An 18,477-nucleotide genomic window follows, 5' to 3' on the forward strand; every position below is an offset into this window, starting at 1 on the left:
GCTAGTTACTTTTCATAGGGGCAGCTGAAGTCCTCATGGAATAGGTTTAGTTTGCCAACTGCCATTAATTTGGAGTACAGTTTGCACGACATACTTGGGAGCCACCAGTCATCAAAGACCTAGGTTGTGATCCTCTGCTAGAAGGTCTTGAGTGCTCACTTTCCCTCTTCCATTGTGACTGTTATGCTTCACGAACACTGTATCCTAATTAATGCATGCTTTTTTTTTTTTTTTTTTTTTTCTTTCTCCAGGAGTTTAGTAGTAGCAGAAATGTGGTAAAAAGCTGTGTATTTGCATGAGTGTTTATGTGCTTTCCTGCGTCTGGAGATGATGCATTTTATTGGCCAGAATTCAGGGAACACTCCTGGCGTTATTGCACATTTAGGCACTTTTCTTTATACTAAAGATCTCCTCTCCTGAAACAACCAGTTTTTTCCTCTGCTTCTAAACTCCTATGTATGAATATGGATCCTCAGTTCACACTAGATGCGGTGCAAAATTGCAACCTGTTCATGCAAGCCGATTGCGAAATGTATGTTGACACCCCAAAATCAGTTTTCAAAAAAGTGTTGCAATTCCTGTGCAAATTGCATGCGATGTTTCGCACTGCATCAGTGTGAACCGGGCAGAGGGGGGTGTTTAGGGGCAGAGTTTTTTTTTAGCTCAAATGTGCATGAGGCCACACTGTTTAGGGGATTACAGGAGTCTGATTTGGGTGTATGATTCTATTTTTTTTTTTTTTTTTGTGGTGAAATTTAGCCTTTAAGATTATTAAACCCAAAGTATAGATGGCCTTTTTTATTTTTTTTCCCCCGTATTTTTGAGTTTAAAAGTGCAAACAAAGCATTGATGCACAGTGCTACTAAACAGACATTACATACTAGTATTGAATTAAGTGGGGTACCAAAAAACAGATGGTGGCTGGCAAACTCGCATGGTACAGGAATGGAAAGCCAACCTATAGTTTGGATGACTCTAGGCTGATCAGTAACATCTATCACCTTAGTCAAATGCTAATAAGTGGGTTTTTCACAATTGCTATTATTTAAACTTCTACATGAACATTCAAAGTTGGAACATTAATTATGAATGAGGGTCCTCAGCCCTGAAAACACAGGTCAGTTGTGTGGATTCAGTGTGTCACAGAGGCGAGTACAGGGCTCAACAAACCCCAGGCGCCAGGTCGCATGAGCGACTAGAATTAGCCTGGTGCCTGGATTAGTGACGTGGTTGTCTTGTCTCCAGACATCCTGATTCTCCTGCAAGGTGCGAAGTCTCCCGTATGCAGGCTGCGGCTCCATGACAGCCGCAAATGCTGTGCCTGCATCTTGCAGGGGATGTCTGGCGACAGAACAGAGCTGATCCTTCTGTATAGTTCTGGCTTCATCCTGTCACAGGCGTAGTGATATCAAATGCACTCCGCCTGTGAGAGGAGAGACCTAGGAAGCCTCCGCTCTGCATGCTTCTTCCTCGCACTCCGCCAGCAGTAAGTCACATGTGCTAGAGATGCAACTAGCCTCCAATACGTGGGCCTGTGTGTATGGAAGCCGGCCTTTCGGCATGCATGGAAAATAGCTGGCGCCTAGATTTCAAGCAAATTTGTCAAGTCCTGGGTGAGTAGATTACATTAACATTTTAGCAGGCTGGAATCTTTTTAATTTTACCAGTTAATGTGTCAGATGCCTTAAGATACCATTCAGTATATTAAAAGGTCATTAATGCTGCTACTTCCGATTGGAGAGAAGGTATATTCAATTTGTATAAGCGCCACCTCCATAAAGAACTTTTTTGTAGGAGTGTAGTTCTGGTTCTCTGTGCCTAATTTTTCTCCTGTAAAGAGTTGAGATCCTTTTTAACAGCTAATACTGTGGGGGGTGATGAGATGTTCCAGTTTTTTTTTAGGATAGCTTTACTTGCAGCTAAGACATAGATGCACCCATTGGAGGTTGACTTCTTTTTGATGGTCAGACACCGATCGCGCTGTTGCTAAATGGCATTAAGGGAGGTGTTTTAAGGATGTTTCGGCCTGTCCCAAACTATTAGTTTACTTGGTTCCAGAATGTTCAAATTGAAGGACATTGCCAAATTCTGTGAGCTAATGTAGGTTTGGGGTGACCACCATGTGGGCATAATGTGTAGCAACTTTAAACTGTATTCTGTGTGCTTTTGCTCTAGTTTTCTAACCCAGCTCATGTTGTAGGATTTAAGTCCTTGTACAGCAAAACCTTGGACTGTGAGCATAATTCATTCCGGAAATGTGCTTCTAATCCAAAGCATACTTGTATCAAAGTGAATTTCCCAATAAGAAATAATGGAAACTCAGATGACTCGTTCCACAACCACTTATTCAGAAGTTCTATAGTCTATATATAAAAATATTATAGCAATGTGACTTCGAAACAACTTCAGGGAATGCCTGGGTAATCTTCCTGTAATGTCAGATCCAAATCACAATTAAGATGAGGATCCGACTTGGCGCTCTTGCACACTGCAGCTCAAAATTTTTTTTTTTTTTACCACATGCTGTAGCCAGAGCAATATGTTAACATAGTACTACTCTGGGGACGTGTTTAGGCTCTTGCTTATAGCAGTGAATTTCAGTGCTATAAGCAAGCAATTTACTGAATGAAAATCAATTATTTTGTTATTGACCACAGCTAATCACATGGTACAAATGAGCTGTAATTGGCCCTGTCTGTAACATGTGATCACTGTGACCAATCACAGCAAACACCACAATAAATGACATGAATCAAAGCCAGCCATTGTTTACAATTGTCATGTGATCTGCTGTGATTGGTCACATGGCACTGGCAGCAGGCCGGTACATTAATCAGTCATTGGTTGTCTGGTGGGTGCAGCTGGTGACAAATTGTGTCGGCAGCGAGGTTCGTTGGATAAAAGTCCCCTTCGGCCATTAAATGTGTGTATTTCTCACAAGTGAGTACACCCCCTCATTTTTTCTTTTCATGTGACGGCACTGAAGAATTTACACTCTGTTACAATGTAAAGTAGTGAGTGTACAGCTTGTATAAAAGTGTAAATTTGCTGTCCCCTCAAAAAAACTCCATACACAGCCATTAATATCTAAACCGCTGGAAACAAGTGAGTACACCACTAAGTGGAAACCACTGTATGGTCTTGGCCACTGTACTGCAGCTCAGTTTCAGGGTTTTTCAGGTCCTTATAGGTCCTTATATTTCTTTGCTATGCATGTTAAGCTTCCAGTGACCAGTATGGGTGAGCCAGAACACCAAATTTATCACACCTGAGACCTTGTAACATTAACGAGTCACAAGACACTTTTGACTTAATGCCCGTACACACGTGCAGATTATCTGAAGACTTTTGTCTGTAGACTTACCAAAACCATATAATATGAGGTCAAACCTAAACACTTTCAATTTGTATGCAATCCGGCAGGCCCTTGCACTACATAGAAAAGGTAAATCTGAAGACAAAAGTCTTCAGATAATCTGCACGTGTGTACGGGGCATAAGGCGTGTACTCACTTTTGTTGCCAGCTGTTTAGACATTAATGTCTTATTTTGAGGGGACAGCAAATTTACACTGTTATAAAAGCTGTACACTCACTACTTTACATTGTAGCAAAGTGTCATTTCTTCAGTGTTGTCACATGAAAAGATATAATAAAATATTTACAAAAATGTGAGGGGTGTACTCACTTTTGTGAGATGTATGTATAAAATGTATATAGTGTGTTTGAGAGTCACGTCCCATATTGGATCCCAATGAGAGCCGTCTTAAAGGAGTTTAAAAACAAAAAAACCTTCTGATTTTTCATCTTAATACATTCTATGAATTAAGGAAAAAGCCTTCTGTGTGTGGCAGTCTCCCCCAGCACCCCCTAATACTTACCTGAGCCCCAGCAATGTCCACGTCCCTCAGCCGTCTCTCCCTCCTCATTAGCTGAGACACAGCAGCAGCATGATCGGCTCCCGTGGCTGTCAGTTAGGCCCCTTTCACACTGTCCGTCCGTTGGAGATGCAGCTCGGGTGTTACCATAGCAAGCTGCTTGCTGTGAGGGCACTTGCTAGGAGGGAGGGGCCAGGAGGATGCAGGCAGTCTGTCCTGTGTAAAATCAACTGCAGAGGTGGTAAGTATAACCCAACTTAATATAACATGTGTTTTTTTTTTTTTTTTTTTTTTTTCAAACGAGACATTACAATCACTTTAATTAGCACTACTGAATTTGCTCCGACTTTAGAAACCTTTCCTGTACTGCTTAAAGGTGACTTCTATCTGACTTGTGCCCATAGACTAGGGATGGACTGATTATATGCACTTTCTCTGATTATATCGGAATCAAGGTGGCCGATATTACTGATTTTTCGGAAAGTGCTTGTACCAGAGTGACGCCTGCAGCTAAGAGGCATCACCCCCTTACCGGTGTCCATAGCCGATGGTAGGCAGTCTTGTAATGACAACTGATGCAGCTGAGAAGCCGCTCGGCTGTCATTACAAGAAGCGGAAGGGAACGTCCACCTTCTGCGGCTCACCCAGGTCTCCCGTCCCACTGGGAGACCCGGGCAACCAGCCTGAAAGACGCAATCAAAGCCGCATTCATCGGGTCTCCATGCAAAAAACCCGGAAGTGATGTCATGACAGCACTTCCGGGTACTGTCTGGTGCCATGTTATAAAAAGAACGGCATTCAAAACAGCCAAATTTTTTTAATGTACGAAAATATCGGTATCGGCAATAGATCGGTCGATCCTACCATAGACTCTTGGGGTTTGTGGGGGGGGGGGGGTGGAGAAACACAAACACTCAAAGGCGCTTAACGCTCAAAGTGCACAAGCTTCTTCAAGCTTAAATAAAAGCATCTTTTTTTTTTTTGCTTCCTTTCTTGTACTTTCACCAGTTGGTGTCCCTGATCACCGTTGCACCGCTTATCATGACGCTGTACTGCACTGGTGACCGTACGTTTAACCACTTTACCACCGGAGGATTTTGCTGTCTTACGTCCAGGCCACTTTTTGCGATTCGGCACTGTGCGAAGTTAACTGACAATTGCGCGGTCATGCGACGCCGTACCCAAACGGAGCTTTCTTTTGGTTGTATTTGATCACCTCTGCGATTTTTACTTTTTGCGCTACAAACAAAAAGCGTTTATTTTGAAAAAATAACAATATTTTTAACTTTTTTTTTTTTTTATATGAACCCCCCCCCAAAAATGTAAATATTAATTTTTTTTTTTTAATTTTTTGCCAATTTGTTTTCTGCTACCTATGTTTGGTAAAAAAAATCGCAATGAGCGTATTTTGATTGGTTTGTGCAAAAGTTATTGCGTTTACTAAGGGAAAGATTTCTGTCATTTTTGGTGTGGTTTTTTTTTTTTGCGACATTGCGGTGGACAGAACGGACCCTTGACTGACATTTTTGACACTTTTGGGGGTTCCAGTGACATTTCTACAGTTATCAGTGCTATAAATATGCACTGTTACTGTAAAAATGACTGGCAGGGAAGGGGTTAATTTTATTGGAGAGGGAGGGGTTAATGTATGCCTGGTGCTTACTAACGTGTGTGGGGGGAGGTGACTAAGTGACACAGGGACAGATCGCAGGTTCAGCTATGCTGAACCCTGCAATCTGTCACTTAGGAGATCCGCCCGCTCTGTTACACAAGCGGGCGGATCTCCAAACTCGATTCCCCGACGATCGGGGAAGAGCAGCGGCGATCGCCGCCGCTCCTCCCCTGGCCCGACTCCCGCTGTGACTGAAAACAGCGGGAGCGCGCCTCCGGCGCCTACAAGGGGGAGGAGTCCAGCGACGTAATCGAGCCACTTTGCCGCAGTACGTCAACGTGACCGGTCGGCAAGTGGTTAAAAATTTTCTTTTTTTTTTTTTTTAATTATGACAAATTGCCATGCCCCTTACTATGGATTAGCCACTTACCAGAAGGGGTCATTTAGGGGATATCTATACCAGCCTTTTTTCTACCAGGGTGCCTTGAGGTTTCTTGAGGGGTGCTTGCCAAAATGCCTTAAAATGGATAAATTGTATGCAAGCCAGCAGAAAGTGGTAATGGTAATGGTACATAACCAATTGCATCAGTTAATGAGGATCTGTCGCCTCCACAGCATCCTTGTTTGACCCTCCTGTGCCCCTCTCCATCAGCACTGGGGTGACAGCTGACAGAGAAATTGAGGGAGAAGAGAAATATTGTAATACAAGTCAGTACCAGTATGCAAAAGTTTGGTTTTGCAAGAATAAATCGCCTCTAACGTTGGGTGCCCTAAATGTGAATGTTTCTGCATTATGTAAAACTATTGGAATAGATTTTTACATTTTAGAATGGGGTGGCTCGAGACTGTCCATGATTTTGAAGGGTGCCTTGACTGAAAAAAGGTTGAGAAACACTGATCTATACTGTCCTGACATTTTGGGTACTCAAGAAATGATAGGCGGTCAGGATTCATCGATTTTCAGATATATAACCATAGTTTGTGGACGCTATACCTTTCTACAGACTTAATATATGCTGATTTGGGTTTTTTTCACCATAGCTGTAGCAGAAAACATTTTTTGCCTAAATTTGTGAAGAATTATTTATCTGCAAAATTTTAGAACCAAAATGAAGAAACGCGTTTCTGTTTCAAAATTTTCAGTTTATTTTTATTTATTTTTTCTTCCATTTACTTAGCAAAAATGAAACCCAGTGGTTTAAAACGCCAAAAAAAACCTCTGGTTTTGTGTACAAAAAAAGTTTAGGGTACAGGTTCCATGACTGCGCAATTGTCATTCAAAGTGCGAGAGCGCTGAAAGCTGAAAATTGGCCTGGGCAGGAAGGTTGGGGGGGGGGGGGGGGGGGTTGTCCAGTATCGAAGTGTTTAACCGCTTGCCGACCAGCCGCCGTACATAAAATGCAAAACGACATACCTGTACATCGGTTCGCAGGTGTGGGGGTGGCGCTCATTCACCAGAGAGTGGTAAGCCAGCGGCCACGATAGCTGCCTGTACCCGCGATCGCTCCCCGTGGAGACAGAACAGCGGTCTGTCGTTTGTAAACACGGCACACCACTGTTCTGTCAGCAATGAACACGGGGCTCCTGTGTTCCTCCTATTTAGGAACACAGGTCTACCCCCCCCCCCCCCCCCACAAGTGTCAAATGTCAGGTGTCCGATCTGTCAACCGCATTCAGTCACTCTAAAAATCGCGGATCGCCGCAATTACTAGTAAAAAAATCTTTCCCCTAGTTTGACGTGATAACTTTGCGCAAAACAATTAATATACTTCTATCTGGATTTTTTTTTTACCAACAATATGTAGCGGGATACAAATTGGCCTAAAATGATAAAATTTGATTTTAAATTTTTTCATTGAGCATGTTATAGCAGAAAGTGAATGTATATGAAATGTGTATATTTTTTGTTTATAGCGCAAAAAATAAAAATCGGAGATGATCATTGCCAAAAGAGAGCTCTGTTTGTTGGGGGGGGGGGGGACTTTTTTTTTGGGGGTACAGCATTGCACATCTGCAATTAAGTAACGCAGTGCCAAATTGCAAAGAGAGGCCTGGTCATTAAGGGGGAAAACCTTCTGATCCAGAAGTGGTTAATTGTACAGAAAAGGGCACAAGCTGGATTTTCATAGATCCTGGAATATAGGCTGCTACCTTCAGGTGATTTGACTTTTAATCTGGATTCTTCAATCAACTCTTCACTATCTTCTACACCCAATAGAGGCAGTGCATCCGGATTGTTGTAACCCCGGTAATACCTTTTGGACCCAGACCCCATGCTGTGGGGGGCAGCCTTGTAATGTTGCTTTAGGCACTCACCTTGGCACGGAGTGCAGCCATTGTAGTTAGCGGGATGCTATACAGGTCCAGGGCCATGAATAATTCCTATTGTTCAGACTCTGAAGACCCCTTCAGGGGAGTGGGGTATGCCCACAGCAATGGTCTAAGCCTGGTCCCATATATAGGTACCAGTAACCTGAAAGGGTTAGCTAGGTTAATACTGTAGCTTTACAGAAAGTATAAGACTTGGTATTTCCAGTGTCCTCTGAATAGTCACTTTATGGAAAAACTGTCAGGAAGCAAAATTGAGAATACTGCTAGTTGAGTTTATTCACTTACTGGGCATTCAAATCAGGCAGTAAAAATTCCACCATTTAGAGCTTGGTCTCAGTTGGATGAATGGTGTTGCACTTTTATCACCACCTCAGCCCAGAGCCCTAATAACATACGCAGTCGCTTCTGCATTAAACTCTAGGAGTTGGCGAAAAACATCCAGTGTGCTTGAGGCCTTACAGACTCTTGGGCAGTTAACAGCTAATACAGCCATCACTGTCCAGAGCTCGAGCGCAAGGCTTCTTCACCATCCCCACCTATGCTACCCGAATAAGCGAATCAAATTGCTCCTAGAAGCAATAGAATGCCTGACAATGTAGACATGCTCACTTCTGTGCACATAAACATCAGCATAGTTGCACTAGATTCTCTTCCATTGCACCCTCTAGGCGCCAAGATCTGCAAAATCTAAAAACTTTTCACATTTACGGGCATTTTATGACGATTGGTAGATCTCTGGCCTCTTCCAAACAGGCCAGACCTGCTGTCTCAAGGCCCCCTGTTGCATCTTTTTCTCCATCGCTGTCTTAACAGCATAGCTGTTGGAATCCAGACCTTGAAGGACAGGGTTATCTGACTTTTATTCCCATTTACTCAAGAGCCAGGAAAGTAAAGTCACGAAAAAAGTTACTACCATAATTGGAGATCATTTTTCAGCTGGTGTAAACACAGGCTTTTAAACCTGATTACTCCGTACCTTGCATTTCTGACCATCCTACACTAGAAGCTTGACCAGAATTTGGTTTCAAATACTCCTAATGGACAGGTGTCGTCCTTGATTATCCACTTTACAACCGGAGGATTTTGCTGTCTTCCGTCCAGGCCACTTTTTGCGATTCGGCGCTGTGCGACTTCAACTGACAATTGCGCGGTCGTGCGACGCCGTACCCAAACGAAATTTACGTCCTTTTTCTCCCACAAACAGAGCTTTCTTTTGGTGGTATTTGATCACCTGTGCGATTTTTACTTTTTGCGCTATAAACAAAAAAAGAGCGTTTATTTTGAAAAAATAACAATATTTTTCACATTTTTTTATATGAAATTCCCCCCAAAAAAGATGTAAAAAACAATTTTTTTAAAAGTTTTTTGCCAATTTGTTTTATGCTACATATGTTTGGTAAAAAAAATCGCAATAAGCGTATTTTGATTGGTTTGCGCAAAAGTTATTGCGTTTACTAACAAAGGGAAAGATTTCTGTCATTTTTGGTGTTTTTTTTTTAACGCGTAATGGCGGCGATCTGCGATTTTTTTTTTTGCGGGACTGCGACATTGCGGCGGACAGACCGGACCCCTGACTGACATTTTTGACACTTTTGGGGGTACCAGTGACATTACTGCAGTAATCAGTGCTATATATATGCACTGTTACTGTAAAAATGACACTGGCAGGGAAGGGGTTAATTTTATTGGAGAGGGAGGGGTTAATGTATGCCTGGTGCTTACTGACGTGTAGGGGGGGAGGTGACTATGTGATTCATGGACAGATCGGATGTCCAGCTATGCTGAACAGTCCGATCTGTCACTCCCTGTCACTATGGAGATCCGCCCGCTGTGTTTACACACAGCGGGCGGATCTCCAGACTCGATCCCCGACGATCGGGTAAGAGCAGCGGCGATCGCCGCTGCTCCTCCCCTGGCCCGACTCCCGCTGTGAATGAAAACAGCGGGAGCGAGCCTCCGGCGGCGCGCAAGCGCCGCCCAGAAGGGGAGGAGTCCAGTCACGTTAATACTACGTGACTGGACGGGAACGAGCCACTCTGCCGCAGTAGTATTCCCGTAAGCGGTAGTAAAGTGGTTATTCTATTCCAGAAACCTTTTGGCTTTGCTTTACCTGGTAAAACTTGAGGCATATAATGGATTAAATGTAAAAATGTGTGACCTGCGCTATGGAATATAACCAAACCTATAAATGCCGCTGTTCAAAATCTTGCGATCTTAAGCTAATATGGAATTGCACACAGCGTAAGAATAGGTGTGCCTTGGGAAAGTGCAAATAACAAGATACATAATGTTACTGAATATATAGAAAAAAAGTGCTTAGTGCTCTGGTTTCAATACAGTGCATACATTTTGGACCATCAACCTTAAAAAATCTCATATGCTTGGTCAAACTAAAGTGCAATAAGTGCGAATTCCCCACAATGCATAAGTGTATAAATATACAACAAATGTAGACCAATATATAAATCAATAAATAAATGTAAAAGTTTTCTTATTCTTAGGAGTCCAAATTCAGCAAGTAGCCAGTGAAGAAAAAAGTGCAATGTGCTCCCTAACCACTTAAGCCCCAAGCCTATTTTTGACACTTTTTGTTTACAAGTTAATCGGTCTTTTTTGCTAGAAAACTACTTGGAACCCCCAAACATTATATTTTTATAGCAAAGACTCTGGAGAATAAAATGGCGGTCATTGCAATATTTTTTGTCACGTGGTATTTGCGCAGCGGTCTTTCAAACGCCATTTTTTGGAAAAATTACAAAAAATCGCATTTCACTTAATTTAAAAAAAACTAAACAGTAAAGTTAGCTTTTTTTTTTTTTTTTTTTTTTTTTTTTTTTTTGTATATTGCGAAAGATGTCACGCTGAGTAAATGGATACCCAACATGTTGTGGTTTAAAATTGCGCACACCCGTGGAATGGTGACAAACTATGTTCAATAAAAATCTCCATAGGCGACGCTTTAAAAATTTAGAGTTAGTGTAGCTCCTTTTTTTTTTTTTTTTTTTTTTTTTTTAACATTTTAACACACTTTTAAATCTGACTTTTATTGCTGTCACAAGCAATGTAAACATCCCTTGTGACAGCAATATGCGGTGACGGGTACTCTTTATGGAGGGATCGAGGGTCTAAAAGACTCTAGACCCCTCCACTACACTTTCATGTATTCAAAACGCTGAAAACAGCATTTTTGAATACATTCACTTTTTGAAACTTCTGTCTTTAGCAGCCAAGTAACCCAGATGTGACGTTATGGACGCCGCCTCCGGGTTACATCATCGGAGACCCGATCAAAGCCGCATCTGGCTTGGATCGGGACTCCATCCAGCCGGCGGACACGCCGGCTAGTTGCTTGGGTCTCCCGGTGGGACAGGAGACCCAGGCAGAGCCGTGGGAGGGGGGGGGGGAGACGTCCCCTCCCGCTCGCTGGGGTAACGATCGAGCTGCTCCCGAGCCACATCGGTCGTTACCGCCCGAAAGCCGACCGTGGGCTCTAAACAATGGTACCAGGATGATGCATCTAGCTAGAGGCATCATCCCGGTACATCCACTTAAAGTGAGCCGAAGTAGGTCTACGTCAGTTTGCGTTAAGTGGTTAATATGTAGATCAGTGCCAATCCCTGAAAATGAGGTGCAATCTTGTGCAGTTCCACTCCCTTTAGATTCCACTTGCCAGACTGCAAGGACCCCGTAGCAGTACTGCATGTGGGTCAAAAATACTTTGGTTCGGTATGGAGTGGGATGCCTTTTCTATATCAAAGGATTGGATTTCCCTATGGAACCGACTTGTCCCTGTATGTTCGCTCTCCCCCAAGTGGACAGGCATTCAATGGCCTTATAAAAAAAAAACTCCCATAGTGTGATACCATAAAACAAGCTGTTAATAAAAGTAAGATGTACTCTCACAATATTCCAGATAGGTAACCGCAGTGTGTTTAGTGAAGACTTCCGGGTATACGTGTGGCCGCTCAGGTAGCGCTGGTCCCTGTTTGCTTTCCATTGTAATCCAGAAGTGATGTAATGGTACAGCCATCAGCCAGAAATTGCGTTGACTCGTTTCGTCCACCTTCTGGGTGTTCTCAGACGTATGGCTTAAACCTCTATTGCATCACTAATTTGGGATCTCAATTTAAGTTTTCTATGCCTTGCAGAATCCACACTTTAGACCCATTAGGGAGCTCTGCTTGGGTGAGTCTCTCCTGCAGGGGAGTTCTGTAGTGGCTTTCACATCTGTCAGATGTGCTTCTTCAAAAGGATAAATATACCTTGTGTCCTAAACCCTCTTTTCTACTTGGTGGTGTCCACCTTCCAAATTAAGACATTTGGGTTGATTTACTAAAGCCAAATCCACTGTGCACTGGGAAGGACAGTCTTGTAGATCTGAGGGAAAGATCTGAAATGCAAGGAAGCTCTGCTGATTTCTATCAAATCATGTGCAATCAAAAATGCTGTTTTTATTTTTCCTTGCATGTCCCCCTCAGATCTACAGCGACTGCACTTCCAAATGCACTTGTAGTGCAGAGTGGATTAGCCTTTAGTAAACCCAATTGTTCGTTCTCTTTGTGCCTGCTCAAAATCATTCAAAAGAAATTGCTCTCCATTGTCTGGATGTGATCATAGCTGTTGGGTCTGAAAACCACAGCCTTCGTTCAAAAATATGGACTCTTAACACTATTGCTAATCTCGGACTTTGAATTGTGTGTGTTTGTATTTGCTCCAACTTCCTAATCCCTTGCCTAGGTGGTAACTATGTAGCATCAAACAAAAAATTGTCCTGGCGCTAGTCCCTTAGACGTGTTCCTGTGGGGTCATGGTACCACGTGGCTGTGGCATGAAGAAACCAATGAACCATATGACCCCTAGGCTGCCAAATCCCTGGTACAGGATGTGTAGGCTATGGAAATTGTTAGAAAAAGGGATGGCGCACTACAGTGTGAAAAATAGTCATGCCCCTTGAATCAAAACATGGACCAAAAATGTTGATAAAAAGATGTCATGGAAGTTTATTAATGAGGATTAAAACAACCAAACAAACCAGTCCTGGAGTCTTCGGTGTCACTCTGGGGTGCTGTGGGGATCCCGTACTAAAGCCGTGGAGCAGGATGGCCCAAACACAAGGATGGTGGAGTTCGGGGGGTCCGGAAAAGCCGATGCAAATAGTTGTAGCCGTTCAAGTACAGTGTGCGGCCGCTACAGACTGAATACCAGATCTGCCGCTATCGCCGGAAGTGTCCCCCTGATTACGTCCCCGGTGACTTAATCAGCAAGGAAATAGGTCCTACTCTTGACTAAGGTCCTACTCCTGACTAGGCAGAAAACCCCCCAAAAAAACTGAGTGGCTATAGCAGGGAGGGCGTATACCCCCCCCCCCCCCCGGACTGCCCATTGGTCTAGCCAGAATTCTGTTCCGCCTAGTGTGCTACTCCTGTAGGGGGGCAGTATAACCCAATGGTTATGAATATCAGGAGCCCTGTCCGTCAATGAACACCAGAGAAATGGATTTTAACAGTAAGTCAAAAATCCTATTTCTGGCTTTATGATGGCTGCTACTTTGTGCAGTGTATGTGGAGCCACCACTGTGTGCTTTAATACTTTCAGCAATGGCAACTTGCATTTTTCTTTCCCTCAGTTACCTCTTTTACCCCCAGTTAAGTGTAATGTGGTCAGGATGATTAGAATGGGCAATGGTGTCCATCACATCAATAAAGTCCATTTAATTTCCAAATACTTTGTTGGTGAGAGTGGGTGGTAAAAAAAACTTTTTTTCCTCTCTGCTTCAAAATGTGGCTAGTTTATAGATATAGAATATTTTTTTGTTTTTCATATTTCATATTAACGCCTTTTTATATGGTTAGATTCAACACATGCACTAAGTATATAAAGAATTCCATTAAAGGTAAAAGGTATTTTACTTTAAAGTATTCTCGGCCTTATGGTAAAACTTTTTAATAGTGGCTCCCCTCTAAATGCTTGCCTGATCTTGGTCCAGGGCTGTACACATATGTATGCAGCATCTCTTCTCCCCTCCCCTGGCTCATAGGCTTGACTAAGTGGTGGGAGCCATTGGCTCCTGCTACAGTCATTCAAAACCTGTGAGCTGGAGGCGGGGCTGAGCCAGCCTTTCTGTGTGTAGACACAGCCCAGTTCCAAGATCGTGCACGCCCAAGTGTCCCCATGGGAAGTGGCATCCAGAAGCACCGGTGGGGGACCCCCGAAAGAGGATGGGGGCTGCTCTGTGCAAAACCATTGCATAGAGCAGGTAAGTGTGATATATATTTGTTAACATAAATTAGAGCTTCACAATCCCTTTTAACCACTTGCCCTCTGGAAGATTTACCCCCTTCATGTCCAGGCCATTTTTTTTTTTCGATAGGGCACTGCATTAATTTAACTGACAATTCGCGGTTGTGCGACGCTGTACTCAAACAAACAAAATTTGCCTTTTTTATTGTGGCAAAATTTTCTTTTGGTGGTTGATCACCTCTGCATTATTATTTTTTTTTTTTGTGCTATCAAGAACAAAAGCATGAAAATTTTGAAAACTATTTTTTACTTTCTGCTATAAAACATTAAATGAGAATCTGATTTCTTCATCAATTTAGGCCAATATGTAGTCTGCTACATACTTTTGTTAAAAATCCCATTAAGCGTATATTGATTTGCCCAAAAGTTAGACCGTCTGTAAACTGGTGTTTTTTTATTTTATTATTAATGGTCATCCACAACCTATTTTTTTAGTTTGTGGCTGACAGTCGGAACAATGACACTTTTCAGGCACCAGTGACCCTAATACAGTGATCGGTGCTAAAAAATATGCAACGTCACTGCTGACGATACTTGCTGGGAAGGGGCTAAACATCTAGGGGCGATTCAAAGGGTGCCTAGACAGTGTTTTCTAACAGTGTTGGAGGTGCTTTTACTAGAAGGCATTGATCAATGCTCCTGCTTTGCAGGAACACAGGATCAATGCCTTCCCTACTGACAAAATAGCGATCTGCCTGTGTACCGAATGATCAGTGAGTGCCAGCGGACATCTCTGTGAAGAATCACAGCAGAAGTGAGCCGCGGGCGGTATGCACTTGCGCCCAATACCCAGGAGTGTGTGTGAATATGTGATCCTGCACAGCATGGCTGCCCTGTAGCAGTAAAACTGCCATAGGGCAGGCGACAAGTGGCTAAGCAGGGTTTGTGTTGCACCTGACTAAATGACAACCACCATACCATGTCTGCAAAAAACCTTTTCACTTAAAATTTAAATCTGTTTCTGAGCCTTTCATAGGAAGAGTGAATAATTTGGGGCCTATGCAAATTCTGAGTGTTTCAGTGCCTTTAACATTTTATCAATCCACTTAACCTGTATACGTCACACTCAGTAAGTAGACATGTTATCGTTTTGAGTCAACAAAAAATGTATAGAATGAGGGAGGATTGGGACTCCAAAGCTAGTTGCCCGTTTATACTTTTTTTTTTTTTTTGCGATATTGATCACCTGCTTTTACAGTGTTTACCTGCCATACTGGAGCTTGATTGGTTGACATAGAACAGTAGATTGTCTCTCATTCTTTCATCAGATCGTTTTAATGCTAAAGACCTTTATAGTGTAATTAGTTGTATTGTCATAAGCCCTGATGAGGTGTGTAGCATTAAACCATGGTAAAGAATTTACAGCATGCTTCTTATTGGCTGTGTGTAAAATGTGCATAATGTTTTTCAGAAATGGTTGAGTCTATGAAGAAAGTGGCTGGGATGGATGTGGAGTTGACAGTAGAAGAAAGGAATTTGCTCTCAGTTGCATATAAAAATGTGATTGGAGCTCGAAGAGCGTCCTGGAGAATAATCAGCAGCATTGAACAGAAAGAGGAGAACAAAGGAGGAGAAGATAAACTCAAAATGATCAAGGAATATCGGACAATGGTGAGGCTTAATATAAACACACATGCATCATTTTTTTAGGGTAGACTTGTTACATGGCTAGAAACCCCAGAATGTACACAAACTTTTTAGTGAACTGTTGGGCTTCACATAGAAGTAAGTCAGGTGGCTATAAAACCAGTCCATCAATACACTAGTAATGCAGCCCCATGGGGCCCCCAGCTGCAGCTTGGCATGCAGATGCACTTTGTGTGCCTTTATTCCTTATGGACAATTAGTCCAGAGTACAAGTTTGTTACCCAGAAGCTCAAAAGGAATGAACGGGGGTGCAGAATGCATGCTTGGGCCCTTTCTTGAAACATTTTCACAATTGCTTGAGATCTGGTCAGTTTGGGGGCTGGAGGAGGGACAAATTGTAACCAACAAAGATAAGTAGCTGTCCCCTTAATTTTATGTTTCTGGCTTTGACTTCACTTATTAGGTCAGGAAACAGAAGTCTTTAGGCCAGAAACAGCCAGGCAACAGGGATTTTGAGTGAGGTCAGCAGTGGTAAACCTTGTTGGTTCTCACAGCTTTACATTAATACTGCTGTAAGCTACTGTTTGTGGAAAGATGCAGGGGCTTATGTACAATGTAGTGAATGACTAAGCATGGAAGGAATGGGGTTCAGAAGAGGGAAAAGTCTTGAGGAAATGAATCACAGATGTATCTATGCTCACTATACTGTGCACACAACGCAGCATTTATAGTAAACTGGCTGAACTGTGTTGTGCAGGCCCAGTATTGATCACCTGTTCCTTTTCTATTGAATGGAAGCCTTAATGGCTTTTTGGTTCACTGTACAAAGATAGATGTCGTCTTTGTGCTTTTTTTTAGGTTGAGACTGAATTGAAATCTATCTGTAATGACATTCTGGATGTACTGGACAAGCACCTCATTCCAGCTGCAAACAGTGGGGAGTCTAAGGTTTTTTACTATAAAATGTAAGTAACAATTTTTTATTTTACTTTGTGACATGTAAATGTTGCCAGGCTGGAAACATTGTCTGCTGTTGGAGCACACATTCTTTACCAGGAAACTAATGCAATTAAACTTTAAGAGCTGAGTCACACTTTTTTACCTTGTGGTAATGCACAAGTTTCTGCAACATGTGTATTTAGTGCATTACCCTGTTAAAGGGTCAAGTCTGATTTTTGAACACACTGGGGTGCGTGTCCCCAGCATGTTCAAAATGACCTATTGCACATTATCACGCTACATGAATGTGACTAGTCCCTAAAAGTTGTGGCACATCTTGCATCATGCGCTGGATTGTGGGACGCACTAGTATGTGCATACATGTGCTTGCCAGATGGACGTATAGGGATTTTTGTGGCAGTGCAGAATGGAAGGTCCTGTTAGTGGTAAAATGAACTCGAGCCCTAGCAGCAGTACACTGGGGTGCTGTCGACACTGGTTAATTTACTAAAGCTTGAGAGTGCAAAATCCGGTACAGCTGTGCATGGTAACTAATCAGTGCATTTTTTTTTTTTGTGAACCTATTCTTTAACTGCTTTGGTAGGCTGACAGTCACTTTAAAGGGGATTTAAACTCCTGGAATTTTATGTCCAAAAAACGCAAACCGAGGGTGGGACTAGTCCCTATTTGTTTGAGGCATATTAGTCTCTTAAAACAAGAGAATTGAAGTTAGTGCTGTGAAAGGAGAAAACCCTCCATTATATTGGCTCACAGATGGATACTATCCTCGAAGATGCATCTGACTCCCTGTAGCTGGTTAACCTGGTTAAGAGGTCCATCCTTGAGGGTAGCTGGTTAACCTGGTTAAGAGGTCCATCCTTGAGGGTAGCTGGTTAACCTGGTTAAGAGGTCCATCCTTGAGGGTAGCTGGTTAACCTGGTTAAGAGGTCCATCCTTGAGGGTAAGCATTCAATTTGGATATACAGGTGGTGAAATCTGGTGGGCACAATTTGATTACAAGCAGTATTTGAACTGTTACAAGCAGTATTTGAACTGTTGGTTAACAGATTTTAATTTTATTTGAATTCATGTATTGCACTTATCACAGCTTAAAATGCTCTGTTATATGTTAGGTTTTAGAATTGTACATAGGAAATTGTTTCCGTTCATTGACGGACCCAGCTCCTTGGTTTTATGCTGCCCCCTACAGGAGTAGTACACTAGGCGGAAACATTTTAGACTACGCCTATAGGGCAGTCCCAGGGAGTATACTCCCACTTCCTGCTATAGCTCCTCAGTTTTTTTTTTTTTTTTTTTCTGCCTAGTCAGGAGTAAGGACCTAGTTCCTTGCTGGGATCCCTGGTTCTAGCATTTTTTCCTTTTTTTTAATTTTTTTTTTAAATTGCATTTTCTCTTACGTCCTCCGACAGTCGCCGCCATCTTCATATTCGTCACAATGGGTATAAGACTTTGCTCCGTAGGAGTAGCTAGGCAACAGAATATGTCAATATTAAAGCTTTTAACATATCCCCACCCCAGGGGGTGGTCCCCTCAGTCTATACCCTCCTGCTTCCTGTTTCCTGCTTCAGTTTCAATGTCTAGCTTGTCAGGAGTAGCTGGATGTCTCTATGCTGGGGCATTTTGTCTCAGCCTTCTCTCTTTTTTGATTTTATTTGAGTTTTTTTCTCTTTCTTTCTTTATTTAGCTGTTATTTTTACCAGCAATAGTTAGATCTTCGGATGAAGAGGATAATGCGGGCTGCGTCTCGGGCTGACTCCCCTGGTCGCAGGTTGTGGGTCAGTGGCTTCTCAGCCCGCCATCGAGCGTTCAGT

At 42.6% G+C, this 18,477-nt stretch overlaps 1 protein-coding gene across 2 annotated transcripts in view; it reads left to right on the forward strand.

The window, feature by feature from the left end:
- The window catches only part of YWHAE (tyrosine 3-monooxygenase/tryptophan 5-monooxygenase activation protein epsilon), a 54,430-nt gene that overhangs the window by 17,418 nt on the left and 18,535 nt on the right, over positions 1-18,477 (forward strand). For both annotated transcript variants that reach the window (XM_082244614.1, XM_082244613.1), the window contains exons 2-3: positions 15,531-15,730; positions 16,565-16,671. In XM_082244614.1, the coding sequence (XP_082100740.1) occupies positions 15,531-15,730; positions 16,565-16,671 (307 nt within the window). The remainder of the gene's footprint in view (positions 1-15,530; positions 15,731-16,564; positions 16,672-18,477) is intronic.

This window comes from Pelophylax lessonae, assembly GCF_965119305.1.
Source record: "Pelophylax lessonae genome assembly, chromosome: 2".
Taxonomy (NCBI): Eukaryota; Metazoa; Chordata; class Amphibia; order Anura; family Ranidae; genus Pelophylax; species Pelophylax lessonae.